Consider the following 27014-nt stretch of genomic DNA (forward strand, 5'->3'; position numbering starts at 1 on the left):
AAGGCGAATCAGGGCAGCGGGGAAAGCCGTGTGCGATAAGGACATTTTCCACAAATCCTGGCCAAGAATGTCAAGGCCTGCGTGGCGAATGCTCAAAACAAGATTAAGAAGGCGTGAAAACAAGGCCCGCAGGCAGGGCAGGTCAACAAAACACAGAAAAAGTCACTGTGCGTTGATAATTGTATTATCCTTGCATTGGGGGCAAAAAAGCCGCCGGGACAGAAGACGGTCGGGTGCTACAAAAAAAGCGTAAAGCTGGAAAACATGACAATAATATTTAAATTGATATACAAATAACACTGTACAAATAGGAAGCGGCAAATGTTTGAGTGGCGCTGACGGCGACAGATGTCGATCCGCTTTGGGTGAGAGCCGAGTGGATCGGACGTCTATTGCCATCAATGAGCTCGACCTCCTCATTGGATTCTTCTGGCGCTCGCTGGGGCAAATACATTCACGTTCGGGGGCCGTGGCTGGCCGTTTCCACACTCGTATGGCTTCTTCTTTCACCGTCTTTTTGCGTCCATATTTCGTTCCAGTCCGTGTGGCTGGTTAAAGTGCGCACAGACGTATTCCTCAGTCAATGCGGGTAACAAACCAGCGCAAAATTAGCATCCCGGGCCACGTGGAGGACGGCGGTGGGGAAAAATGTCGCTGCTGCGGCGTCCGAGTCTACCAGTTGCAGTCCTTCTTGAGCAGCGCCAGCACTTTGCGGCCCAGGCTGGACGTCCACGGCTTGACGAAGCTCTTCATGTTGACCAGCAGGTGGCCACGCCTCCTGTCGGCGTGCCCCGCCACCAGGTACTCGGCACCTGAGGCGCAAAGCCAGTGCAAAGTCAGCTATTTTCAAACAAGGCAGATGAAACAAAAACAATTCATTCCGCGAAAAAAAAAAAGCTAAATAAAGGTCTCATTTCTGATGTTTACCTTCCAGATAAAAAAATAGGTTTAAAAAAAATACAAAGCTGTGTTTTCAAACACATGAAAACCTTAAAAAAATGGGGTATGATATACCTACATAAAATAAAGTCACTGTAAAGACAACAACTCACATAAGTAATTAAATGTTATGTATACATGTAAACACAACGCAAGCTTTGTAAGGCTAAAATGAATGAATAAATAGAATGAATATGATTTTATCCATTTTCCGTTCATCCTCGCAAGGGATGGCGGGGTGAATTGCTTTGAAATAAATATATCAAATAAATTCATTGATTCACGCATACTACACTTAATTTTAATTTATTATACTTAACCGTATTTGTGATTAGAATTTATGCTGGTTCATTTGAATCCCTATTTTTTAAAAGGCTAAGCATGAGTGAAAGCCAAAGCCTTGTTTATTTAAAAGCAGAGCGTTTGTGTGGAGTTTCTACTTTTATGGCCTAACCCTTGATCAATAATTCCCGTGAGCTCAAATTCACGATGGTAAAGTGCAGCCTGTAATCAAGAGGCATATGACATTTAATCATCAACTCATCAAAAGGACGACGCGGCCACACTTGACTAACAGCATGCGGGAGAACTGACCTGGGTTGAGGATGGGGCACGTGCACCCCCTGGCCGTCCACGACTCCGGGTATAAAGTCACGTGCCCCCGCTGCAGCTTCACCTTCTGACTCAGGACCTTCTGGACCTTCACCTCCACCTCTGCGTGCGAGCCCTTGTCGTGGGCCGACAGCACCTTGGCCTTCAGCACTGCAAAGGTCGCCGTCAGAACCCGACTCGCTTTTCGCGGCGTCCGGGCGCTTACCGTAAGCGTAGTTCATGGTGCAGAAGAGTTTACTGTTGGTCAGCGGCTGCTCTTTGCACTCGCACTTTTCTGCAGGGGTGGGGCAAACGTGGCGTCGGGGTTTGACTTATGCTCATTTTCCACGCGCCGGGACGAGCTCACGCACCTGAGTAGTGAAGAGCGGAGAGCAGCTCGTCTGCTCTGAAGATGCTGACGGCTTGGCTGGAGTTTCCCTCCAAGTTGTACAAGTCCGACCTGCCGCAAGACACACGGTTGTAAGGCACCCGGGGTAATCAATAAGTATAGTTTCATGAAGAAATGAAACTCAGGCATTTGTAGGTGCCGTTTTACATTGAAATTGTTGACTTCTTAACTGGATTATGAAGTCATTACCCGACAGCGCAGTCGCCCGTGAAGGGGTCGCAGTCTCCGGCACAGTCGCACGGCCGGCACCCGTACTCGCCGAAGCCCCAGTAGCCCACCATGCATCGGTCGCAGCGCGCCCCCCCTACGCCCGGCTTGCAGATGCAGTCGCCGTCAGCCGGGTCGCAGAGTGCGTCGCTGCTGTGCACCGCCATGGAGCCCACCGAGTGACAGTCGCACGCTGGCGGAATAAAACAAAAACAAGGATTTTAGTCAGGCAGACTCACAGCATCCCCGTCGTTTAGGCCGAGCGTGAGAAGAGTCGAGGACGAGTCACCTGGGACCAATAAAACCTCATAAAAGATATCGCACTTGGCTCGTTTTTACACGCTTATCTTCCGCGTTAATGTTCGACAGAGATTACGGTCGGTTCCCATGTGATGCTAACACGCGCACTAAAATAAAATGGCACCGTTGACTCGTTAACGGCGGCGGGTCCGCCAAATTGGTTATTTTAAACAAACACCCTCCCTCCCTATGCTGTTGCGCTGTGTAGCGCATGACAAGATTGTTTTCTTTACATAAACCACCGCCCCAAACTCCCCCTCACCTTCCCCCCGACTCTGGAATGATGAAAATCTTTATCGCTACAGAGGGAAATTCCTCTACCAGGTAGGATTTTTGCTCATCATTGCATACCTGTCAAGCTCGCCCAATTGCTCCACTTATTCCTGATTGCAATTGCCTTTATTAAGCGATTTAAAAAAAAAACGTAAAAATGCAATGTCGCACATATGGCGCACTTAAAAGTCTAACATTTTCTCCAAAGTTGACGGGGTGCCCAATCAGTTTGCACTAAATTCAAGATTCTGTAGATGTCGGTGTATGGCCCTTTCAGATTGACTGTCTGGGTACATTGCTTCCTGACGCGCTATATTTATATAGTGAAAACATATATAATACGGGAAAAACGTATAAGTTGATAGGTATGCCATTGGTAACAATAGCTGGATAGATTTAAAAAAAAAAAAGAGTAGCAGGGCAATAGATCAATCGCATCCTAAAAAGCATACTGACGCATTAATAAAATACTGAATCTTAAATTTTGTCTGCCATTGACGGCAATGAAAAGTCCAATCCATTTGACAGCGAATGAAGTTTCAGCGAGCATTCAAAGGGAAACAAGGAGTTAATGCGAAGCTACAATGAACTGTGAGATTAATTTGGAATAATTGCAAAAGTAAAATTTATAACACTGATTGGGAATGGATGAAATATAAACGATATTAACTCCCAATGAGACATTGAGTTCATCCGCAGTTAAAATAGCGTGGTAATTAACATGTGTTAATTCGCCTGGCTGTAAATACTAGTAAGTAATAATTAATAGCTACATATTGGATGAGCAGCACTAGAAATGATGACTGATTAGGGGTGATAGATTATGCGTCCGTTTCATTGACAGCGATAGACATCCAATCATCTCGACTGGGAGGCCTAGCAGCATTAAATGTCGTTTTATTTAGGAAATAGCTGCTACGACAAATAGGGATTAGTCCAACTCTGAATTTAACATAGACATGGGCAAATTTTGTAAGCGGGTCTCGTCAATCCGTCCACGTCGTTGACTGAAACGCAGCCTGTTTTGGTACGGTCTGGTGCATTCGGCACACCCGCTTGGTTGACGCGGTCGCATCTGACTGATAATCGCCAGTGAGAATGTAGCCAGCTCCGTGCGTTTTTCAATCTTTTCTATCTGGTGTTTACTCAAGAATCATCTTGTAAGAGGAGGCACGGCGGCACGCCGCTCGACCCCCGAGAGATGGAGCGGCCCGTGAGTCACGGCCGAGGTATGCCGCCATCTGATGATTAACTATGGCGTAAACCTTGGACGCGGCACCGGTACCGTTTGGGAATCGGCGTGATCAGCGAGCACGTCCTGGCTTGCGCGCTTCCTCATTCTGAGGCGAGTGAGTCACGCTGTACTTGCTTTGGGATTCTCGTCTCGATTGGACGCCGAGGCCGCATCGCGTTCTCAACACTTTCTGTTCATCTCTTTCATTTTGTCTATTGTGGCTGTCCAATCCATTTCAACATTGTTTGCTGGAAACCCTCTCACTTTTTTTGAGCAGTGAAATAAAAAGATCTTTTTACAAACTGTAAACAATTCAATTCACTCAATTAAATAAACAAACTAAGACAAAACATTTAATATTTTTTTCATATGTATTCATTTATTTACTGTATTTTTCGGACTCTAAAGCACACCAGTGTAAACAGTTGTCATCCATTTATTTATTTATTTTTTTAAATCATTTATTAACTCTGGGGTTTGATAAATGCCTAATTTGTATCCTGAGCACTTTACTGGAGCAGCAAATAAATATATATATAATATGCTTAAACAAAAATTGGTTCAAGGTTATAAGCCCAACCAGAATTCATACATGAGGCACACTGGATTATGAATAAGGGATTTTAAGTGTGTTTTATAGCCCGAAAAAAAGTTGAATTTATTTTTTGGGGGTGGAAATGGATCTGACGTCCACCGCTATTAAGAAATTCTTAAGGAGTCTTACTTACCTTTGCAGGACTCGGATGCCGTGTGCGGCAGGTGGGGGTCCCGGTAGAAGCCGGCCTTGCAGTTCTGACACTGACGCCCCTCGGTGTTGTGCAGACAGTCACACACGCCGCCGCTGCGCTGGCCCGAGTCGCGCCACGCCGCCCAATCAAAATGGCAGCTGTGAGCGTGCCCGTTACACTTGCATTCTGGCCGGTGGGCAGAAAGTGAGAAAGTTGCAACCAGACTTCAATTAACAGTCGCCATAAATAGCTCGTAAGTAATACTTTTTACAGGAATTGACTCTTTAGCAAGCGACCTTCCCAACGTGTCCGCCTGACACACGAGGCATTTCAACTCGTGGGCTGCCATCGACGGCGCTAGCCGACCCATCTAATTGGACCGACAGACATTTTGGATTGGCCGATTAAACGAATGACAGATTCGTGGGAGGGCTCGCCACTTTGGCGAATACGCGTGTCGGGCAGCCATGTCGGTAAGGTCGAGTTCAAGTCCCTGACGTGGCCACTCACTGCGACACTCGTGCGGCGCCCCCGTCAGGCCGTCGGCGGGCTGCCAGGGCCGGTCGTTGTAGAGCGCGGCGCATCGCTCGCAGTGGTCCCCGGCCGTGTTGTGTCGGCACACGCACTTCCCGTGGACCTGCAGCGGATTCAAATCAGAATGTTGTTAGCCAAAGCGCTCTTTCTTCACCTTTGACAACTTTTGACCCTCTAGGACAGTCCACCCACTCATATTCCCTCCGCTGATTAGAGATTAGAGATTGATTGTTTGGCTTCATGGCTGGAAACAATAAAAAAGGTGGGGGTGCTCGGGCCTAAAAGGCCTGGTGTGTGTATGATGTGTGTGTGTGTGTGTGTGTGCGTGCATGAGAAGAGTGCAAGTATGCAGCACTGAGAGCACAATAACAATCTCCTTGTCATTCCTGAGAGCTGGAATGCCATGTATGCTGGATAATGATTGAACGGAGGGGGGGTGGCGGAGGGGGCCACGAGGCATTTGAGGAAGCTCTTTATTTGTTTGCGTTACACTGCCATGCGGGACACACACACACACATACAGTTAAGCGACATGCCTTGCAAAAGTACTTTTGCATCACTCCGACATCATAATTTTCCCACGGCGCGCGAGACGTGTCGCCGACTCGAGCACGACACGTGACGGGAGTAGCGTGTCCTCTATCTGAACTGATCCGGGATCGGCACGACCCGCGCGCTGGCGTCGCAAACGCCCCGGCGGCGGATGACATTCGGGCAGTAGTTTGTCACGATTAATCTAATCAAAACACGTATCATAAATTCATTCACGACAGGCCAAGGTCTATGTATAACTATGCCTATGTCAAAATATGTATTGTGGTCGTTAGTGACAATTACATTTAACATCTAATCCACTTGCACTGTGATCGAACCGTTTCTGCCAGGTCTCCCGGGCCGAACTGACTGGACACTCATCTCTGTCAACGACTGTGAAACGCGTTTGCAAGTTTAGCAATTAGTTTCTCCGGCTCGCTCGCGGTTGACGTCATCTGAGTATTAGCTTTGTGGCTAACTAACAGACAGTGTAATCGTTGTGAACAGGAGTTCCCTTCATCCAAACACTCACTGTCTGGACTCTAATGACTCGGTTTCCGCAGCCCCTTAGTGGAACCAAAACACTTGGCGATCCCCCCCCCTCGTTGCACCGGTTAACGATCACATTATTTTCCAGCCCATGAAAAGCACGAAACAGTTGCAGGATATTGCTCCCGGTTCTGTTCATTTCCTGGGACTTAGCCGGCAATCTAGCACATACACACGAACGCGTTCGCCCTTGTTTGGGGGTTTTGTGCGAGAAATCCCACGCGCGGCGGTTATGTAAGCATCGCTCCCAAATCAGTCCAGGTGCAACTCGCCCTGCGGACACTCCAGAAAGGATTTACTGTTCAAATATTTGCAGTCAATATCGCGGCGTTGGAATCTGGCTTTTCAAATAAGGTGCAATAAAGGTATGATTATTTATTTAATTTTTTTTGCAACTTTTTTTCTAAACGGATCAATGATCCTTGTCTGCAAATTTTAATGAGCCAATCGCTCGCCGGCGTTCGTTCGCTGCCGCAGCGAATGGATTGGACGGCTAGCGCCATCAATGGTGACCAAGGACTTAAAACCCCAAGCCTTCTCATGCATATTTGCCCACGCTGTCATCAAGACGATGCCCTCGACAATAGAGAAACACCTCATTTACCCTCACCAAAATTCCACGGCTTCTTCCTGCAGTGGCGCCGCGCCCGTCCGACGCACTTCCACGAAACAAAGTACTTTACTTTTGAAGAACTGCTGCCAAATGCGAACGCAAACAAACGGTAAAGCAAACAAGATCTACTCGGCTAAAAGTCTCAAGTGAAAAATAGGAAATAGACCAAAGGCATTTGTTTCCCGTCGCTGATTGCGAGCAAGTTTTACATTTAGATCGGCAGGAAACAGCGCAAAAGTAGAGAGGAAGCAGAGAAAGCTCACATTATTATCTTTAAGACGAGTGCCAACAAAAAAACCGAGACACCGCGTCCCGAATGAACACGCACGGGGATTTGGGCCTTTTGGTGTTGTAGTTCCTCTAACTACACGTTGGTGTCAGTGGCGAGCGGGTTAACTTACCACGTGGTTGGTGCGGTCACGGACGGGCCGGTACCCCGGCGCGGGCACGCATTGTTCGGCGTGCCCGCTGCAGAAGCAGCTGCCCTTCACGATCAGGTCGTAGATGGCGAAGTGGCGCGTGGGCGGAGTCCCGCCCAGCCACACGGCGCCATCTTTGGCCTGGCACGGGCAAGGCTGGCGCCGCAACAGACGGATGCGCACGTTGGTGACCCGCAGCTGCTGCTGGCCCTCCAGGCCGAAGGGGTCCAGAGACTCCCATTTGGGGAGGGTACGGTAAATCACCTGAGGGCAGAATTAGCAAAATAAACGTAAATTGAGGTTCTAACAATCTTCTGATGGGCCCAAAAAGTGACTCTAAACTATCACATTTACCAAAATCCTTTCATTAATATAAACTACGTATTAAATAGAGTGCATACATATTTCATACTAGATTGGAATAGTTTTAACCATTTAAAGGGCTTATAGTGACCAATAATAAAAATTGTAGAGGGAATGATGCTGATTCAATGTAAAATATGCTCTTGGAATTAATTTAATTTGTAAGTAAAGGCACCACTGTTTTTTAAAATTCAAAAGCATTCCGTGTCCAACTTGATTGGACACGGAATGCTGTCATCTTTAGAGCTGAAAGCCTTCTTGCAAGAACACACTTTCATACTAAATTCAGCGAATAATCCATGCCAGGCGGCCAAATCCATGCCAGATTAGGCATGCGTCCCAGTCAATGACAATCAACCAGTTAAAATAATAATAATTGTACAGTCACCCAATTTTGTCCAATTTGTTTTTTGGATTGTAAACATTGCATCCCGTCGCCACGACGATGTGACCACGTGGGCGCCGGACATCCTTGAAAACCGAAGATCCCCTCTATGGGCTGCCATCGCCACGGCGACGGCTGCCGCTGGTAACCGCCGCCCCGAGGAAAATGCCTGTTTGCAGTGCGCCTCTTCATCAGAGCGTGGCTGTCAGCGACATTGTTGCGTGCGCCCTACCCCGATTGGTCGGCCCGACAGCGCCATGGGAGGAGAGCTATTAATTTCCCCGCCATTGCAAAAGGTGGTGGGGTCGCGGCATTGTGAGGTGCAAATGAGGGGGTGCGCGCCAGTCCGCGGGGGAGCACCGCTCACACAAAGACGGGTGACAGAGACGAGGACGCACATAACTCAAAGAGCCACAAAAGGACTGAGACGCGGCAACCAAAAACAAGAACGCCTCTTCACCAAACAATGTGATTGGGTTTTCTCTCCCCCAAAATAACCTGGACCCTGCCACTTATTTTGTTCAGGTCTAACCGCAGTATAACCTTTGCACCGTGCTTGCATATTAACTCATTGACCGACGCTCATTGAACTCATTGGCTGCCACGGATGGCGCGAGACATTACCCGCCCGGAAACGTTTTGCGGCCGCTTTGCTTCCAAAGCACCTGGACGATTTGCTTTATCGGGGTCAAACTGCGGTGTCGGCGGCGTGAAATGCGCTGGCAATAAATGATTGATGGTTGTCCACCCGACCGGAATAAATCCACCCAGACGCTCACGCAACATACGATGGTCATACTTGGCGCGCATGTGCAAGAGTGAGTGTTTTTGAGTACTCACTTGAAGTTACACATAAGGTTGGTCCGCCAACATTTAACATCGTCTGATTTGGTTACGCCCTCTGATATTTCTAATAGGCTGTTATCAATAGGTTGAGAATCATTAAAATTTGTATCATATCATCCTTAGTAGGAACTATTCGGCTTGTTATCAAGCAGATTGAAAAGCTGCCATGATGGTTGACGTCAGCACAACAAACAGCTGAAATCTTTTTGACAAAGGTCCATAAACAAAAAATGAGTTTATGAAAGTGGGGATATCGCACTTCTTTGCACCATTTCTAGTGAGTGTTTTAAACACGGCCAAAATGGCCCCCTAGCCCCAATCAAGATTTTTTTTCTTGCCTAATCCACCTTGACTTATGGAAAAGTAATAGGCTGAGGATGTCAGGAGGGCTCAATCAAAGCGCTTTTCTTGGATCAGATAAAGACGAAGGCGGGTTGAGGTGTTCATGTTCACATTCCCTTTAGGCATTTACAGTTTTGAGGTTGCCAACGTTTGAGCTCCTGAGGGATAACGCCACACATTTCCATTTTAAAAGCACTTCAAGTCAGCGTATTTGCCTGCTGGGAAGGAAGTGCCGCTATTGGCCTGATGGATGTTATGAGCCAGACACCCCCCCACCCGCCACTTCTTCCATCAATGCCCATTGTGCCTGTTTACCAGGTTACAGTCCAGTCTGCTTTGATGGAATTAGACCCCTAAACCCAGGCTTAGTTGATTTTTTTCCCCACTCGCGGACGAGCAAGATTACAAGTGGCCTTTGGTGAATTTAGGCCTCATAAAAAGGTCAAAATGAATGTTGGTTAGCCCAACGTTTGAGAGATTTTTTTGGGACCCAGCTAACCATTAACTCCTTCATTGCCAATGACGGCCATCCATTTTGAATGATCCATTTATGAAATAACTCTCAAGCCTTGATAGATAGTGCTAAGTTGCTCAATTTAAAACCCTTCATAGCATGACCACTGACTACTTTGGGTAACTTGAAAATCTAGATTGACAAATTCATTCATTTTTCGTCCCTCTTATCCTCACAAGAATCTCTACCAGGCAACTACGAGAAGCAGCAATATCGCAGGACGCAAGGAGACGAACAACCATTCACGTTCACACTCATAACTAGGGACAATTTAGACTGGTCAATTAGCGTGCATGTTTTGAAACCGGCGTACCCAGAGAAAACCCACGCAGGCAAGGGGCGAACATGCAAACTCCACACGTGACGGTTTTGGCCTCACCTCCCCTCTGGTGCACGGGTACGCCCCAGAGTACTTGGACATGCAGGTGGCGCCGTCCCGCCCCGCTCCGAGTGCCTTTCCCTCCTGAAGCCCGAAGGCGGCGCTGCAGTTGCGGGCGTAGTACTGCAGCGTCTGCCACGTGCGTCCAAAGTCCTGCGAGCGCTCCAGCGTCATAGCGGCGGGCCGCGGGGAGCGGAAGACGACTATCAGGTGCGTGAAGTAGAACTCGGCCTCCAGGTCCAGCTGCACCGTCTCCGACTCGGCGCCCTCGGCCGACTGCCACCAGGTGTCGGGGTGGCGGAAGGATGAGTCGGACATGGCGCCCGCCAGGTGGGACAGGTGGGGCAGCGCGGCGTTGCACTTGCCGCACTTGGCGCCGCCGCCGCACGTCGGGCCCGGCTCGGCGTAGGCGCAGTAAGGCTCGGTGCCGTTATTCCCGCAGGTGCTCTGCGTCAGCACGCGGCGGCCCAGCGCCAGGTTGCCCATGCGGGGGTTGCACGCGCGGCTCTCGCAGCGGGGCGCCACGCCCGACGGGGCACCTGCACCAAAACAAACACGGTGACATTTTGAGGAACGTGCTACTTCCTTCCACCCCCCAAAAAAAGATCAAATAAAGTCGCACATTTAGGCCACCCAGTAAACTTTTTGGCGAGAAAGTGTCCAATCTGAGCGCGCGCGTGCACAAGCGAAGAGGTTTACCTCAATCGGAAGCGTTACGCAAAGAGGATAATGGCGCCATTGTGCACCTGCCGGGCCCGCGCTGTGACGCAGATGGAGTTTGGCAGCTCAGCGCGGCATTCGGACGCCCTCCAGACGCTGGGCAAGAAGCCCCTTCGGGCCGCCGCCGCCGCTCCCACTGATTGCCTTAAATCGTCTTTTGTGCCTGGGACACTAAACACGTTGGCTCGTATTAAAAATGAAGCCTCGGACACGGACGGGGTGCTCTGGAGGGGCTTGTTTTCTGTTAAACAGGAGCCACTGCTAAATTATGTAACCGTCTGCAGGTGGGGGAGAGGAAGACATTGTGCTCGTCGCCGGGGGGCAAATTAACACTTGTAACGCATCTTTCAAGACTAGACTTCTTTCTAATTCTCAGGAAATGAACAACAGTGACAGATTTGCTCCCATTGTGCTGAACTGATGAGATGACAAAGATTGGGGATGTTATTGCAGAATTAAGAGTAAAGAACTACTATTCAGTCCTCTTAGAATGCTGTGACAAAATTCATTAAGATGTCATCTTTTAACACCAGCGCTAAATCCAAATCCTACGAAAACAACAACCTAAAATATGCACTCTTCTTGTTCTCATTAAGGTAAAATTCTCTTATTCCCATTGGGGCCGAATATAAATAAGCATTGAATTGAAGTGGGAAAATATGTTACAAGTTGGTAGTAACTCCCTCCACTTGTGCTCGTTCTGTACGCAAAATGACAGCTGTAATGGGACCCCCATGGCACGGAATAAAACACTCTTGTTGTGCTCATTTCTGAGAATCAGATTAAAAAAAAATAGATATAACAACGGTCATGTTTTAGTGACGGTAAAATAAACATTGAGCAGTCCATGTTTTGGGGACTATGTAACAACAAAAATGGAAATCCCACTGGACTTCAGCATGGAAATGACAGTTGAGATGTATGAGAAGCAAAGCACCCCACTGACCTGCACCTGACCACACAGCCACAGTCATCAAAAGCGCAAGCCGTGGCAGCATGTCGACTCCGCTCGACGGCAATCCAGAAAAACCCAGGGCAGGTGGAGCTCTTCGATCCAAAAAAAAAGAACAAAGTTGGGGGTTCAAATCCGCTCTGGCCTCTGTCCGTCACTCATCTGAGGCAAAAGTGCACTGAGGAGGAGAAGAAGATGGACAAGTCCAGTTTGAGAAGAAGGAGGAGGCATGATCCCAACAATGAGGAAGGAGAAGAAGAGTGAGAGTCCAGCTCGTATGCAGCTGCCCCGAAACCAGCAGCGTCTTTCATTTCCACGCGCGTCTCCGAGCGAGCGCGCGGCCACCGAGCGAGAGAGCCGGCTCCTCCTCCTCAGCTCTTGCGCTTCACTTAAAGGAACATTTCCCTGGGATTGAACGCCACACTCATGCGCACAAGCTAAAATTGTCAAAACAGTAACAACAACCAAAAAAATACTACAATAACGTGCTTCGTTACATCTTATGGCATTTGGCTGCGAAGAAACTATGTCCAAGCGAGCTGAGGAGCTTTGTTGTTGGGCTAATTAACCATATATTTGCTTTTGTATTCATTCATTTTCTGAACCGCTTATCCTCACGAGGGTCACGGGGGGTGCTGGAGCCTATCCCAACTAACTGCGGGCACAGGGCGGAAGACACCCTGAATCGGTGGCCAGCCAATCGCAGGGCACGAGGAGACGGACGACCATTCACGCTCACACTCATACTTAGGGGCGATTTAGAGTGTTCAACCATATTTTTGGGATGTGGGAGGAAACCGGAGTGCCTGGAGAAAACCCACACGAACACGGAGAGAACATCCAAACTCCATACAGTAGAGAGCCACCTGAAATCGAACCCACGACCCCAGAATGTGAGGCCGGCGCGGCAACCACTCATCCACCAGGCAGCCTACCGTATTTTCTCGCATATATTTGTAACTTAAAAAAAAAGATGACTGAATCAAGGCTACGGTTTATATGCGCACAGGACTTTCTATGCTCTTTTTCACCAGTAGATGTCGGCAAAGTAACATTTACTATTTGTTGGTTATTTTCGGTTTTGCAGTAAGAAAACAACTATTACTGGATGAATTACTAAATTCCTTAAGATATTGACCCTAATAATATGCTTTTTATTCATACAGTATCTCAGAAATACCACATGCGATGATTTTTTTTAAAGATTTTTCCATTAAAGTAATACATTTGTACTCCCCATTAAAACCATGAATATGGAGGTGAAAATTGTGAATAAGGGAGCGGCTTATATGCGAGAAATGGTAAAATTCAATGATTTTAAGGAGATTTTAACAGTGCGGCTTATACTCTTATGTATGAATAAATACGGAATTTGAATTGTATGATTCCAAATTAAATAGGGCGCCCTCTAAGGGTCAACGCGTGGTATACAATTACAGAAAAACGTCCGGCGGGGTAATGCTTTACGCAAACGGAGCTGTCGGTGTGCGCGTAATCCTGCTGACAGACACGTCGCTTATGAACGGGTCAAAAGGTGATGTCAGAGCCGCAGTATTCCAAATATGCGAGAATAACGGCAACCTCTGGCACGGCAAAAGTGTCAGGTTTAAACTTGCCGGATGGTGCAGCAACACTCGGGTGCGCAAAAAAAGGAGCCACAACTTAAGGCATTTAGCGCCTACAGAGAAAGAAGAGCTCAGACACACAAGAGACCGTGACCCATATACGACAATCATTTCACTTTTCACTCCACTTTCTACGGTGACGTCAAGTGGGTGTCAAATATTTTCTTTGGAATGTGTTTTACATGTCGGCAAATGTGAAATTGAAACAATTATGGTTTTTTTTGTTAGATGAAGAACCATCACATTCCTTCAGCAAGTGTAATTAGACGTTCCTAACCTATTAATTATTTTTCTTATTTACGTTTTGAAAACTCAAATGTAGCCATAGGTCACCGAATATTCCCAAAGCTGCTCCAAATTCACCTGAAAAGCATTGAGAAAACGTTTTCAAAGCCATGGGTGAACAAATGTCCTGCAATGTGCACTTCACTCCACTAGACGGCAGTAGGTTAAAACACAGAACGACAACTGCCCTTTTTACTTCCGGTTAGGCGGGTAGAGCGTGCGCTTCCAAACGCTATAGTGACGACAATTACACTAAACTTAAACTAAACGTGATCGTACTCCCAATAAAACAAAATGGTAAGTTTGCGCCATTGGGACCGCCTTGTCTTAGGTTTTATCATTTCCTTACCGAAAAAAGGATGTTTTGAGCTCTTTAGCAGTTAGCTGCGTTAGCTTTCCCCTGTTTCTTTCAATGGAATGAATGAAGCGACTAGCATGCTAACACCGCGAGATCCCTTGAATTTTACACTTTCGACTGTTAACCCGACTTGATTAGAATGATAATTTTGTTACGTTTGTGTACAGAGTTTACCGCTGAACCCCAAGCCCTTCCTCAACGGGCTGACGGGAAAACCGGTGATGGTCAAGCTCAAGTGGGGAATGGAGTACAAAGGCTACCTGGTATCCGTGGACGGCTACATGAACATGCAGGTAGGCAAAATCAAGTGTTAAAAGAAAAATCTTACCGTTCGGTGATCGTGCGTGTTCATGTTCGCTTGCAGTTGGCGAACACGGAGGAGTACGTGGACGGAGCGTTAGCTGGACATCTCGGCGAAGTCCTCATCAGGTATCCCACGCCGAATGAAACCAGCGTTTCCGTGTGATCGGTTACCATCTTGTGCTTCACCCGCAGGTGCAACAATGTTCTGTACATTCGAGGTGTGGAGGAAGAAGAGGAGGATGGAGAAATGAGAGAGTGACGATCAGGACAAAAAAAAGTGTGCTTGTGTTTTCACCATGTGAAACGGAATGAATGCTTGATTTTTTTGTACCCTTTTCCCCATTGTGCGACAATAAACATGTTCTTTTATTGAAATGGATTTGTGCTTATTTCAACATGAAATCATGTCTGAGTTAAAGTCTTACCTGTTGTTTTAGGGGGTAAACTCCACCCCTTGTGCACTTTAAACTCTGCTTAGCAAATATTTGGTGGGGGAAGAAGGAATAGAAGCGCCGTTGCTCAATGAAGTGTTAAAGCACATAAAGCAAAAAAGGAGAGAACATGTCAGCAGTCACTTTGAGACTTCTAGTGCAGAATGCTGAACAGGTGGTGGTTATTTGCAACAAAGGAGAAGATTACCTGACCAAAGGAGAGAATGGCATCAAAATTCACATCATCCAAAATGGAAGCGTGGTCATTGGAAGGTGAGTGGGCAAGTCATTAAAAAATAAATAAATTAGGTAAAGATGACACGAGTTGTGTTGGGCGGTCTTATTTGTATTTCTGGTCAGTGACGGTCGAATCAAAGCAGTGGGTCCCAGCGACGCCATTGGATTTCAGTTTTCCCGCGCTACCTTCGAACATGTGATCGACGCCACGGGAATGTGTGTCCTACCTGGTGAGTGTCGAACATCTCACCTGTCATTCAATTCCAAAATATGATCATCACGACGACAGGTTTGGTCGATGCTCACACGCACCCCAACTGGGCCGGTGATCGCGTGCACGAGTTCGCCATGAAGGTACATTCCAGACACTTTAGACTACAAAGTTGTCCAAATCCTCACTTTTGAGGCCTCTTTGTCAATCTTCTCAACAGCTGGATGGCGCCACCTACATGGACGTACACCGCGCCGGGGGCGGCATCCACTTCACGGTGGAGCACACGCGGGCAGCCGATGCCAGGGAACTTTTGGCATCTTTGAGCAGCCGTCTGGAGCGCATGCAGCGGGCCGGGACCACCCTGGTGGAGGTGAAGAGCGGCTACGGTCTGGATCTGTCCACCGAGCTGAAGATGCTGGAGGTGACGGAGCAAGCACGCCTCACGCTGCCCATGAACATCTCCTCCACCTACTGCGGCGCTCATGCTGTACCCAAGTAGGTCCCCAAAGAGAAAGCAATTTTAGCCAAAAATAAAATGGTATTTCCACTCCTTGCTAAGAGGGAAGAGTATGGAGGAAGCCACGCGTGACATCCTGGAGGTTCAACTCCCGGCGCTGAAGGAGCGTGTGGAAGCCGGGACCCTGCGCGTGGACAACATCGACGTCTTCTGCGAGCTAGGCGTCTTCGACGTACCGTCTGCGCGCACTATCCTGCGGGCGGGCATGGACATGGGCCTCCGCGCCAATTTCCACGGCGACGAGCTCCACCCTGTGAAGGCCGCTGAGGTAGTCGTCGTTTGCTCAGTCTCTGGACGCCCTGCGTCAGGCCAGATTTTGTTTCGCAGCTGGGGGCCGAGCTGGGCGCCTTGGCCGTGAGCCACCTGGAGGAAGTGACAGACGAAGGCATCGCCGCCATGGCACGGGCCAAGACGGCCGCGGTCCTGCTACCCACGACGGCGTACATTCTTCGGTAACCCGAGCGCGAGAAACTGCACGCGTCTTGCACACGTCTATTTTGATTCTCCGCCTGGCTAGGCTTCGCCAACCGCGGGCGCGAGCCATGCTGGACGCGGGCGTCATCGTGGCGCTGGGTAGCGACTTCAACCCCAACGCGTACTGTTGCTCTATGGTGAGGTTGCCGTCATTCCTCCACTCAACCCATGATCAAACCAATCAACTATCATGGACAGCGCTAGACGTCTGATCCATTTGAAGCGGGGGGGATGGCAGCGAAAGAACAAACACGTCGGAAATTGAATTTTTAACTTTTCCCAGCCCCTGGTCATGCACCTGGCCTGCGTTAACATGGGCATGTCCATGCCCGAAGCATTAGCTGCGGCCACCATCAACGCCGCCTACGCCTTGGGACGCTCGCACACACACGGCTCGCTAGAGGCGGGAAAGGATGGCGACCTGCTATTGGTCAACGCCCCCCGGTCAGTAGCGCTCGAAACCCTGGACGCTCATGAGAAGGATGCTGAGTGTTTTTGCTCTACAGGTGGGAGCATCTCATCTACCAGCTGGGCGGACACCAGGAACTCATCCGCTACGTGGTCATCAAGGGCAACGTGGTGTACGACAACGAGAAGACGTTGCCCGTGTGAAGACGTCCGGAGGGACAAAAGCGCAAGTTTGACGTTAAATCATTGAGTTATTTGTGAAATAAACGCACCAGGCATTTTGATTCATGACCTTATTAATGTCTTGAGTTTTTTTATGAATGGGCTTTCCTTATGTTAATTAGTTTCCTGTTTTAAATTGTATTTAATTTTGAGATCAATAGTGTCGGTCACCAACTCCAGTCCTCCCCATTTGTACAGAATTGCTTTTATTGAACATACAAGGAGACTTCTACAAAAATGTCTATGAAATGGTACTCATTGTCAAGCTTCTTTTTTTTTTCCACATACAAAAAGTATATTTGAGAATATTTAGATGTTTGTACTGTATATCAGCGGTCCCCAACTTTTTTTTCACTGCGGACTAGTAAAACATTTCCTATTTACTCGCGGACTGGCATATGTGTTTCCACGTTGGAATTGAAATGATCATTTGTCAGTATGTGATTTTTGTGATCTGGCAACCCTGTGCAGCGTGCCATTGGAATATCTATGATCTCCATACTTGAGCGTCACGGTGCCTCGTGTGCGTGAGTTTTAAAACGTTAATATTTATAGCGCTGGGGACCGCTGCTGTATATGTACCTAATCAGGCTTGATACTTCTTGCCTGTCCGATGGATCTGCTGGTACAGCGTCATGGAGAAAGCCATACCCAGGAGCTACGAGCAAACACGGGGTGTTAAAATGTGCCGCATGACAAAACGGCTGCCCGGGGTGGGGTTTCACTCACTTGTATGACCAACACACACATGGCGATGGTGCCCAGCAGGTGCTTGTTGTCATCCAGCCACTCTTCTACTTTCTCATAGCAGCCCTGAATAAGCAAAAAAAAAAGATGACATTTTCTCTGTTTTTCAAACTGTCCTTTGTTTTGGCGGACTGACCCGCGTCCAGAAGGCGTCGGAAGCATTGCGTCCACAACCCGGACGACGCGTTTGACAGCAGCTGTCGGGGACGGCGTTGACTTGCAGCGCCGCGTGCCAGTCGCTGAAGCTCGTCACGCCGCAGCAGCGCCACTATGCAAGGGCGTCACCATGAGCGACCTGATTTTTTTTGGAAAAAAGCTATACTAGAACATCTCACCTCCTCCTGGATGGTGTCCCACGCGTCTCTCAGGCCAGCGTTATTGTCCGTGTTGTAGAGGACGAGGCCGTCCTTCAAATCACGTCTAGCGTTTTCACTCACCTGCGAGCAGATGCGACCAATTATTATATAGTCGCAAGTCAAAAACGGAAACACCTTCAACCTTGTCGGTGTAGACGAAGAAGAGGATGAGGAGGATGAGCTCAGCCAAGAGGATGATCAACAGGACAATGAAAAACTGGAAAAAAAGTGGTTTTTTTAACATCCAAATCCACTTCGAGCGGTAGCGGCGAACAAAAGAAGGTTCCAAATCCCGGTCAATCGATGGCGCGGTGAGACTCACGCTGAGCAGTAGACACTTGTTCTCCTTGATGGCTCCCAGGCATCCCAAAAAACCTGTTACCATGACGACCGTACCCAGCAAAACGATGAGGTTGGCAGCCGACAGAGACGGGAAGGAGGGCGACAGAGTGGCGAAATTTCCCTGTGACACCGAAAGCCACACGCCCACGCCCAGCAGGCCACAACCGCCCAGCTGCAGAGCAAAATTAGTCAGTCACTCTCATTTCTGGAGGCGCAGGTTTGGTTCCCGGGAAGCGTGAGTTACCCAGAAGAGAAGGTTGAAGAGGAAGAGCATGTACTTGACGCAGCAGACGCAGCCCCGAGCCATGGTGTCACTCACAGAATCTGCAACAGGACTTTTAATACATATTAGAATTATTACGTAGCATTGCCCCAATCACATATTGTTGTAGTCTGGATTACCTCATCTCATTATACTTGTATAATGACAATAAAATCCTTCAAGTCAATCTGCTGACGCCGAATACCCATCCAATGCTTCGCTAATGAATTTATGGCAAAACATAGACTTTTGCTACTATTGATAAAATTATTCTCCATCTTGATTTTTTCTTTATAGCTATGAACAAATATAAAAAACATCTATTTCACCCATACAACATAATTTTTTGTTTATTTTGTCCTTGTACAAGTGATCATTTACCTTTTTAGAAATTAAGTGATTAAATCGGGGACATCCCTAGTAAATATGTCAAATGTAAATTAATATGGCAAAATGAAAATAAACTTACCAGTTGAATACAATGACAAAGAGGCTAAGATGGGCTGGAAAAACAAAAACAATGACGGAATTATTTATACATCCATAAAATGGCTGCCATTAATTTTGGACTCTGATGAGGCAAAACTTGCCAGTGATGCAAGTTAACACACAGTTACAACTTGAAACGCAATATTATCCACGTTAATCCAATTTATAATTATATTTTGATCGTCTCCGACTCAAAACAAACTTGGCGCATGACGTCACCACTCGCGTCAACTGAGCCTTAAACAAAGTGAGCTTTAAAATCAAACAGCGTTTTAAAAAATGAACATTTGAACGCCTAGCTATATTTTGATCCCCCCCAAATCGACCGATAATAAGCCATCAAAGGAAAATCATACTTCAAATCCTACTAACTTGTTGATTTTGAGCACTTTCGTGCGATAGAAAAGCACAAGCATAAAAGAAAAAAAGGACTACATACTTTTTACCACGCTATGACGTGAAGATCATCATTCCGTCGACGGAACGCCAGTTTTCTTCTTTGACATGCTTCTTCTCGGATAAAGTTAATGTACTAAAGCAGAAAAAAAGGTTGTAGTCGATGTGGCCTCCCAAACTTTTACCGATGGCCGAAGCGCATCCCCGGTTTTAGGAGGTTCTTCTGAGGCGGATGAACACATCGACCGGAAACGTCTTGTTTGTTTACTTTTTTGTTTGTTTGTTTTTTAAATAAATGCATCTTTTGTGGCCATTTCAAAACACAATTAAAACAAATCTACTGCAATTTATTTTTTATTTTATATATTAAAATGTGCCCCTTCTCTGAATGCTCGTTTCCAACACTGCCTGAACAAAACAATGGCCGATCAAGGTACTGCAGTTAAATGACAAAATACAAAATTATCCATTAAAAACAAACAAACAAAAGGACTTTCTTCAACGTTAATAAACAACACCGATATAAATAAACAACCTTCAACAACAACAAATGTACAAAAGACATCGTAAAGCGACACCCCCAGCATGAGCATATTTCACTGCTATTGACCGAATGGATCGGACGTCTATTTCTGTCAAAGGCAGGCAGTAGTAGATTCCATCCTGGCCAAATTCTATCCCAGCACCCAGTGGTCTGCCTCGGAGCTGTTGAGCTGCACAGACTCACTGCTGTCACCTCCTTCGTGCTAAAAGACACGTGCTGTGTAAAAATTTGTATGATCCAAACGCCACATTCACTCACCTTCTTAGCCATAGCCCGAAGCTTCCCCAGCAGCGAAGGTTTCCGAGTGTACGCGCCATCGTCGTCATCGTCGGGGTCCTCTCCCTCGTCAAGGCCGCAACTGTCGGCGGTGGGCAGCTCGCACTCTTTGTTGGCTGACATCACCAGACGGGAATATTTGTACTCCAACCTGGCGGGTGGGAGGAAAGTTAAGATGGATTCGCAATCTTCGTGTAAACCAATAAATGACCTCTTGTTCTTCTTCCAAAAGGAGTAGGTGATGGTGACCAACAGCACGGCCAAGAAGGCGCCGCCTCCCGCGAACACCTTAAGCCACAGCGCCACCGAGGCGCAAGGGGCGGATCTTCTGGGAGGAAGCGTGACACCTTTGACGCACAGCCTGGGCTCGTTCCATAGGTAAAAGGTTTCCTGGAGATAGGCGCGATCAGAGAAGGGATGTTATTGGGCGCGGGCGAGCACGTACTTGGATGCCACCCTTGCAGGCGCCGTCCAGCTGGTGGTGGTCGTCCCTCGTGCAGAGCGGGCAGGCGCTAACACTTTCCCACAGGAAGTGGAAGGTGCAGCCGTCGCATGTCCCTGCTGGGCATGAGCTAGAAATACAACAACAAAATGATAGCGCGTGGGACATCCCAGCCTGATCCAAGTTACAAACCAATTCATTTCGTAAGTAGAGGTACGAATATATTGCAATGTAGGACTTTTTGACAAGTTGCTGACCAGTGTCCTCAGCACACTGGTTAGGAAACATTGGTCTATTGTTACAAATGGCTAGCAAGTTCATAAAATATCTTCCCCAAAATCATGTTTTTGTACTTTTGCCATGGCATTTATCATAATTGTCTGACCTGGGCACAGAGATCTGCCCGCGTTCCGATTTTTGGGGATTACAGCGAACGACGATGACCGAACTACGGCCTTGATCGCAGGAAGCCGTCGCTTGTGTTGACCTGGAAGATGAAGAATGAAAAGAAACGTCAATTTGGAAAGCGGACAAACAAGAGCTTTTAGGACGTGTACCTGTAGTAGAAATTAATATCTGGAAAATGGTTGGGATTCACCGGGAAGAGCTCGGCATTGACGCTCACGCCGTCGAGAAAGCGCTCCACCGTCGCGCCTGAAAAAAAAAAGCAAGGGTGACTTGGCGCTTCCCGCAAAACCCTCTGAAAAATGGGCGTACCAAGGAACATGTCGGCCAGGACGACGGACTGGGATGAAATGGGCGTCCGGAAACCGTGTCCGTCGGCTGGGATGATGGTGGATTGGCAGAGGAATCCCTCGGCCGGGATGTCGCCGCCTCGCTGGTCTTTGTCGAATGCGGCGCCGAAGTCGGTCAGGTTGTTCCTGCACGCCGCCGCTTTCCTACCCTGCGTGCCCCGTCGCCGTTACGCGAAATAAATCATTCCCCCACGTGGAGGCGTTATTACCTGGTGTCCACACAGGCTGATGTTGAAGAGGTGAAGGTACTTGGTGCCTTTGGTGGTGAAGCTGGGGTTGAGCGCCAGGGTGACGACGTCGCTCAGCGCGCCAAGGTCGTAGGTTAGCGTGCGGTTGTCGCGCGTGTGCGAAAAGGAGCAGTCACTGTAGCATCGAGAATGCTCCTAGGTGACGACACCCATTTTGGAGTTTTTTTTTGGTGTGTTTTTTATGTTCCGTTAATAAATGAAATGAAAGTCACCTTGTCGCTGACAGCGGCGGGCCCGCACGCCAGGCATGCCTCCAGCCCGTAGGTGTGGCGCCCCGCCAGGCGCGTGCCAGGTGGGCACTCCCGGCACCGGTTACTCTCGCCATGGATGTAGAAGCCCGGTGGGCACGGCACGCAGGAGGAGCTCGCCTGTTGCGAATTCTCGGGAACCAGCGCACACGCCCGGCATCCCGAGGCCACGCCTTCTAATACGTTGGTCACGTGGATGGTGAATACCTTGGCGTAGTCGGACACCAAGCGACGTACCTAGGAAAAAAGTAGACTCCATTTCAGCGACAATTATTACGAGTCGCTTGATAGCTGGCACTTCTTTAAAAAAGATGTGAAAAGGCCACTAGATGTCCTCGTAGCAGCAAACCAGGCGTGTGATAAATCACCACACATAACAAACACGGTGCAAAAATATAACATGTCGACGTCAATGTGAGGGAATACAAAAGACATTTGCCATTAACAAAGATAAAGATAAAAACGTCACGATCAATACTTATTATTTGATTCCGAACTTACGTCCTGAGCGTTGCTGGTCCTCTGGAAGGCCCACGTGAAGGTGACCGAGTCGTTTCTGCTCAGGCTGTGGGAATACGATTGGCGGCTTTTGCTGCCCTGCCACGACTCCACCACCGTGGTGCTCTTGCTGCGTACGTCCTGCGAAGGGTGCCGTTGCCTCGCCAGGTGAAAAACAACAGCGCAATTTTTTCCCTGCTCACCATCATGAAGTAGAACTCGCAGTCGCTGCTGCAGTCCGTCTCAAACTCAAAGGTGACCTGCCCCACCTCGCCGCCGCTCATGCCCGATAGCGAGGCCGGTACCCTGCACCCGACACTTTGTCAAGCGATCGCCCACCGATAGAAATGTTGCACCCTCGTCTTACTTAAATCCAGGCACGTGCAGGCTGAGGATGAGATAGTCATTGTCAGAAGAACCCGCTCCGCTCCGGACGTGGTCGCCGGCGACTTCCCAACCTGCGTGACGACACATATGTACAAACGAGGAGCTCGGCTTCCATCACCAAGGCCATTAGAGCACTCACCGTTCATGCTGTCACATTTGGAATTCCCTACGTTGAAACAGGACGTCTTCATGTTGGCCGGAAGGACATTCCACCATCTGTAGTCGTAGCCCAAAACCGGCTCTGTCCCGGAGGGGCACGGCGTGCAGGCTGCAAGTACACGCACAAGGCTCACCAAATTCGGCGCTACGTAAGGAGCATTCCTCAGAGTGCTTTTTGGACCCAGAAAAAAAATCTTTCAGCACTATACTTTTGTCTTTAGCCGTCCTTCTCATAAATTTGTATCACGTCTACGATAAACCCGTTTTTATCAGCTGAAAAAAAAAATCACGATCCTCAAAAGTCATGTCTCAAAAATGATACGTTGGTCCCTAAAGGGTTAAGGGTTCGTTACTTTGGTCACTGACCCCCGGCCCACAGAGACAACTTCTTCTTCGGGATCAACCGGTCCAACAACATGCCTTGGCAGAGTCGACATCTCCACTAATTTGTACCGTAGGTTCCATCTGAGCGCGTTCCAGGCGGGCACGGCGAGCAGGTAGAGTCGTTGCTGTTGAAGAAACCCGGGTTGCACGGCGGGCACGCTTCCCTCGGTTCCGGCGGGGGCAACGCCACGGCGTCCGTGGAGTTCTCATCGCAGATCTTGGGTTCGACCCAGCGATACACAGCCCGTGTCTGATAAAAAACAACAACGCTCACTTCACACATTCATGACACCTAATTATCTACTCTTGCGTAACTGGTATTTTGATCAAACCTGTATGAGGAACAAGGAAGGGGAAAAAGTACATGTGTAATCACTGACCTTGCCTTCACTGTCGCAAGGCGTGTGGATTTGAAAATAGTCCCGCTCTGCGCACGGCGGCCTCACCTTGCACTCGGCCCATCCCTCAACTGATAGACAAGCGTGGTGAAAAAAAGAAAATAAAAACTTATTTGTCTTCCCAATTTGCGTCGTTCATTGACTGGCACTGTCGACGACAGACGCCCATACTTGTCAACCTCGGCCAATTGGTCTCCTTATTAATGATTGCAATTCTCCTAATTAAACGATGAAAAAACGTACAAATGCAACGCGGCACATATTTACTCACACAGGGCGCACTTAAAAGTCTAAAATGTTCTCCAAAATGGACGAGGTGCCCAATTAGTTTGCACTAAATTCAGGATTCTGTCGATGTCGCTGTATGACACTGGTAGCTTGACTGTCTGGGTAGATTGCTTGCTAACACGCTAGCTATATTTATGTAGTGAAAAGGTGAACGTGTGAAAGGGGAAAGCGCGTGCATATATCATGCTTGAAGCAAGGCAATATTAGCAGTCGACGATGACGTTTTCGTCTGCTACCAGTGACCGAGACGACCCGGATTAGAGCCGAAATGGGTAAAACGAGATCGGTTTTACAAAAAACTAACTTTAAAAAATCCTGGACAAAAGTTGTTATACGACGTACACAATTTGAATTTGAAATACGGGAAAAACGTATAAGTTGACAGGTACGGACGTCCGATCCATTTGGGCCAGGAGGGTCAGCGGCGAGGGAAGGTTCAATTGGATCGGACATGTATCGGCGGCGACGGCGCAGATTATTTGTGTCGATGTCGACGGAGGCCGATAAATTCACATGAAGGCACGCACGTGAGTAGTGGTTTTCCGGGCAGGCGGCGCAAGAAGTGGCTTTCTTGCGGGAGAAAGTGTTGGTCGGGCACGGCCGGCAGGACGACGAGCCGGCGCTGGTGCTGAACCAGCCGGGTCGGCAGGGGAAACACTCGGAGGTGTAGGCCACGCCTAAAGTGCGCAAAAGTTGCATTAACTCAACGGGCCTCCCGCATAACTTTCACACGTTTTACCTTCAATTCCGATGTCCTTGAGTAGCACGGGTTTGACCATCTTCCCGCCCACTAGAATACCCGTGGTTCTCCAGTAGAGGATGTTGGTACCGGCCCACAGATTGATCTACAACAAGTCTGCGTAAACTGTGGGAATACCACGTTGAGAGTTGCGTGTAAAAGCATTTCCACTGACCGCGTGCGTTCCCCATTCTCCATTCCCGGTGACCTTGATCCACTTTTGCTCCTCGCTCTGGCTCATCTCCTGGCACTGCTCGTTCTGGACCTGAAGGCACAGAGTCTGACTCTGGAAACCCTCGCAGTGAACGCAGAGGTGGCGGATTGAGGTTCGCTCACGTAGAACTCAAAGAAGATGTTGTTATCCGGGTACTGGTAGGTGAAGGAAACTGAGCCTTGCTTCTCCAAGTGGACCACGTACACTAAGGACACGGTGCACTCGTCCCGGTTGGACTCCAGGTACACACCTCTCGGCGTCCACGTGGAGCTGCGCCGTCCCCCAAAAAAATGCACGTAAATCCAAGCAAAACTTGGCGCCGGGTACGCAACAACGCTACCGTACTTGTTACACGCTTCGAAATTGCCGTCGGGAGGTTTGGCGTTGAGGAAGCTCCCGATACTGAGGAACCCAGTGGGGAGCGCGTCCCACTGGTCGAAGCGTAGACCGCTGCCCAGCGAGTAGGATCCCGCCGCGCACGGCGTACACGACTGCGTGCTCATGTCCAGGTACTTCCCGGCCGAGCAGGAGAAGCCTGAACAGAGAATCATCCAGAATTTTTATATCAAAGACACGGCGGGTCAAGGCAAGACGACCGATCGGCGGGCACTCACTGCAATCGGTCCCTCGGCTGGGGGGCGGCAGGCCGGAGCAGCTGCCCGGTTTGAGCGGTATGGCCACCCTCCAGCGGGATCCCATGGCGTCACACTCAGTGTACTGGAAGTAGTAGTCCATCTGACGCAAGAGTAAAGCATCCCTTATTATGACACGCGACTGTTAATGGACGCTAGGTCCAAAGTGGCAGCGCTGACCCTGATCACCACGGCAACCGATTGCCAGGCAGCGCGCTAATGGGCCAGAGAGGACGAGAGCAGCGAGGCGTGTTGAACTCAGTCGCTGTTCGCCAAAACAAGATAGGATTGACTTTTTAGATGTCAGTTTTTTGTCTCCTAACTCAAAGAGGCTCAATATCTCCGATGGTGAACCCCATAAAAGAATCTCCTTGTGGTCACTATTTTTGAGTTGAGACAATCAGGAGCAAGTTACCCAGAATTTTTCGACACGGTTGCAGAATACTGACCGACATCAACTGTCATTTTTTTCCTGAAATTTTGCTTTGTGCATTCCATGCTAATCCCGATGCAACAAATACACATCTTTTCATTCGGGCAGAAAGGCGGCCCGCCACAAGCCATCTAGCCAATACAAACAGTGTTTACGGCAGGGAAAGCGATAAGGAGCCGAGGAACGATCTCCCAGTCTCCCGGGTGACTCATGCCGGTCACCATGGCGACTGATGCGAGGACAGTATTTTGGGGGATTTTTTTGGGCGACCAAAAAAGCAACAACTGGAGCTGAGTACGACGGAACCCAGCTCTTTGCGATTGTAGATTTGGAAAACCGACAAAGACAATGACTGCTTTGCCAATAAGGACCAGGACGTCAATCATCCCTGACAACTACAATCAGTCGCAAAGCAGGAACATAAGTCATAAATAATATTTAGCCGAGGATGTAATAGTGCTTTACTGAGCTCACCTCATCGCACGGCGGTAGCGTGGCGTCCGCGCAGGTTGCCCCGAGAGCGGCGATGACGACGAGCACTACCGCCGAGCAGCGGTTGGACCGCGCGACCCACGCCGGCTCCGACATCCTTGAATCGGATTATGAACGGCGGACAGCCCGCTCCAACGAGCGTCGATTCGGTTGGGGCGTGCGCATCAATGACGCGCGCCTGTCTGTTTGCACATCCAAACGTCAAGCCACGCGGAAGGGAGATGACATTTCCTGGTTTCAAATTAAAAGCGCCTCATCTCGTTTTATTGTTACCGATCTTGAAATAGCATCCAAGAATGGGTTGCTTTATCCACGCTCCTCTTAATCTTTTGGATTCATTATAGAGTGTAAAGAAGCAGCGAATTCTAAAACCAAACCTG

General features: G+C 48.6%; 5 protein-coding genes across 7 annotated transcripts; 2 read left to right on the top strand and 3 right to left on the bottom strand.

The window, feature by feature from the left end:
• Nucleotides 1-166: 166 nt before the first annotated feature.
• Nucleotides 167-14669, bottom strand: ntn4 (netrin 4). 2 transcript variants are annotated; one of them, XM_077593838.1, is made up of 11 exons: nt 14428-14669; nt 11826-12009; nt 10160-10698; nt 7313-7594; nt 5192-5318; nt 4682-4867; nt 2129-2339; nt 1902-1990; nt 1757-1825; nt 1534-1701; nt 167-812 (listed from the first exon to the last, which is right to left on the bottom strand). In XM_077593838.1, the coding sequence occupies exons 2-11, from the start codon at nt 11875-11877 to the stop codon at nt 673-675; spliced, it is 1863 nt and encodes a 620-aa protein (XP_077449964.1). In that variant the 5' UTR covers nt 11878-12009; nt 14428-14669; the 3' UTR covers nt 167-672. The 2 variants fall into 2 exon arrangements, with proteins under 2 accessions (XP_077449964.1, XP_077449965.1); XM_077593839.1 differs by lacking the exons at nt 11826-12009; nt 14428-14669 and adding an exon at nt 10859-11008.
• snrpf (small nuclear ribonucleoprotein polypeptide F) lies at nt 13907-14777 on the top strand. The gene is made up of 4 exons (XM_077593843.1): nt 13907-14038; nt 14267-14392; nt 14464-14528; nt 14595-14777. Exons 1-4 carry the CDS (start codon nt 14036-14038, stop codon nt 14659-14661), a joined length of 261 nt encoding a protein of 86 aa, XP_077449969.1. The 5' UTR covers nt 13907-14035; the 3' UTR covers nt 14662-14777.
• A 114-nt stretch (nt 14778-14891) lies between these two features.
• amdhd1 (amidohydrolase domain containing 1) lies at nt 14892-16977 on the top strand. Its single transcript, XM_077593755.1, has 9 exons — nt 14892-15106; nt 15194-15300; nt 15360-15424; nt 15502-15779; nt 15844-16069; nt 16129-16253; nt 16319-16412; nt 16559-16719; nt 16782-16977. The coding sequence occupies exons 1-9, from the start codon at nt 14964-14966 to the stop codon at nt 16885-16887; spliced, it is 1305 nt and encodes a 434-aa protein (XP_077449881.1). The 5' UTR covers nt 14892-14963; the 3' UTR covers nt 16888-16977.
• A 117-nt stretch (nt 16978-17094) lies between these two features.
• On the bottom strand, nt 17095-19707 carry LOC144068867 (tetraspanin-9). 2 transcript variants are annotated; one of them, XM_077593757.1, is made up of 9 exons: nt 19541-19707; nt 19082-19115; nt 18595-18674; nt 18331-18522; nt 18151-18225; nt 17988-18089; nt 17789-17920; nt 17635-17718; nt 17095-17563 (listed from the first exon to the last, which is right to left on the bottom strand). In XM_077593757.1, exons 3-9 carry the CDS (start codon nt 18655-18657, stop codon nt 17492-17494), a joined length of 720 nt encoding a protein of 239 aa, XP_077449883.1. In that variant the 5' UTR covers nt 18658-18674; nt 19082-19115; nt 19541-19707; the 3' UTR covers nt 17095-17491. The 2 variants fall into 2 exon arrangements, with proteins under 2 accessions (XP_077449883.1, XP_077449882.1); XM_077593756.1 differs by having other exon boundaries at nt 18595-18685.
• A 128-nt stretch (nt 19708-19835) lies between these two features.
• On the bottom strand, nt 19836-27012 carry LOC144068864 (endosome/lysosome-associated apoptosis and autophagy regulator family member 2-like). Its single transcript, XM_077593752.1, has 22 exons — nt 26617-27012; nt 25692-25812; nt 25423-25612; nt 25200-25347; nt 25039-25128; nt 24864-24969; nt 24652-24801; nt 23819-23907; nt 23508-23688; nt 23035-23163; nt 22876-22966; nt 22712-22814; nt 22512-22649; nt 21975-22247; nt 21724-21897; nt 21477-21663; nt 21317-21413; nt 21145-21246; nt 20763-20889; nt 20529-20707; nt 20300-20468; nt 19836-20243 (listed from the first exon to the last, which is right to left on the bottom strand). The coding sequence occupies exons 1-22, from the start codon at nt 26728-26730 to the stop codon at nt 20172-20174; spliced, it is 3030 nt and encodes a 1009-aa protein (XP_077449878.1). The 5' UTR covers nt 26731-27012; the 3' UTR covers nt 19836-20171.
• Between the last annotated feature and the right edge of the window lie 2 nt (nt 27013-27014).

The sequence above is a fragment of the Stigmatopora argus genome, chromosome 23, assembly GCF_051989625.1.
Source record: "Stigmatopora argus isolate UIUO_Sarg chromosome 23, RoL_Sarg_1.0, whole genome shotgun sequence".
NCBI classification, from domain to species: Eukaryota; Metazoa; Chordata; class Actinopteri; order Syngnathiformes; family Syngnathidae; genus Stigmatopora; species Stigmatopora argus.

Excerpts from the sequence above, each read along its gene's own strand:
- LOC144068867 (XM_077593757.1), bottom strand. The coding sequence starts at position 18,657 with ATGGCTCGGGGCTGCGTCTGCTGCGTCAAGTACATGCTCTTCCTCTTC. Across the intron at positions 18,090-18,150 it reads TCTTCGTCTACACCGACAAG|GTGAGTGAAAACGCTAGACG; the intron begins GTTGAAGGTGTT and ends ATCTGCTCGCAG. Across the intron at positions 17,921-17,987 it reads GGGACACCATCCAGGAGGAG|TGGCGCTGCTGCGGCGTGAC; the intron begins GTGAGATGTTCT and ends GCCCTTGCATAG.
- amdhd1 (XM_077593755.1), top strand. The coding sequence starts at position 14,964 with ATGTCAGCAGTCACTTTGAGACTTCTAGTGCAGAATGCTGAACAGGTG. Across the intron at positions 15,301-15,359 it reads GGGAATGTGTGTCCTACCTG|GTTTGGTCGATGCTCACACG; the intron begins GTGAGTGTCGAA and ends TCACGACGACAG. Across the intron at positions 15,425-15,501 it reads TGCACGAGTTCGCCATGAAG|CTGGATGGCGCCACCTACAT; the intron begins GTACATTCCAGA and ends TCTTCTCAACAG.
- ntn4 (XM_077593838.1), bottom strand. The coding sequence starts at position 11,877 with ATGCTGCCACGGCTTGCGCTTTTGATGACTGTGGCTGTGTGGTCAGGT. Across the intron at positions 5,319-7,312 it reads GTGACCGCACCAACCACGTG|GTCCACGGGAAGTGCGTGTG; the intron begins GTAAGTTAACCC and ends AATCCGCTGCAG. Across the intron at positions 813-1,533 it reads GTGCCCCATCCTCAACCCAG|GTGCCGAGTACCTGGTGGCG; the intron begins GTCAGTTCTCCC and ends TTTGCGCCTCAG.
- LOC144068864 (XM_077593752.1), bottom strand. The coding sequence starts at position 26,730 with ATGTCGGAGCCGGCGTGGGTCGCGCGGTCCAACCGCTGCTCGGCGGTA. Across the intron at positions 20,708-20,762 it reads CCTGCAAGGGTGGCATCCAA|GAAACCTTTTACCTATGGAA; the intron begins GTACGTGCTCGC and ends GCCTATCTCCAG. Across the intron at positions 20,469-20,528 it reads TTTTGGAAGAAGAACAAGAG|GTTGGAGTACAAATATTCCC; the intron begins GTCATTTATTGG and ends CCCACCCGCCAG.
- snrpf (XM_077593843.1), top strand. Across the intron at positions 14,393-14,463 it reads ACGGCTACATGAACATGCAG|TTGGCGAACACGGAGGAGTA; the intron begins GTAGGCAAAATC and ends GTTCGCTTGCAG. Across the intron at positions 14,529-14,594 it reads CTCGGCGAAGTCCTCATCAG|GTGCAACAATGTTCTGTACA; the intron begins GTATCCCACGCC and ends CTTCACCCGCAG.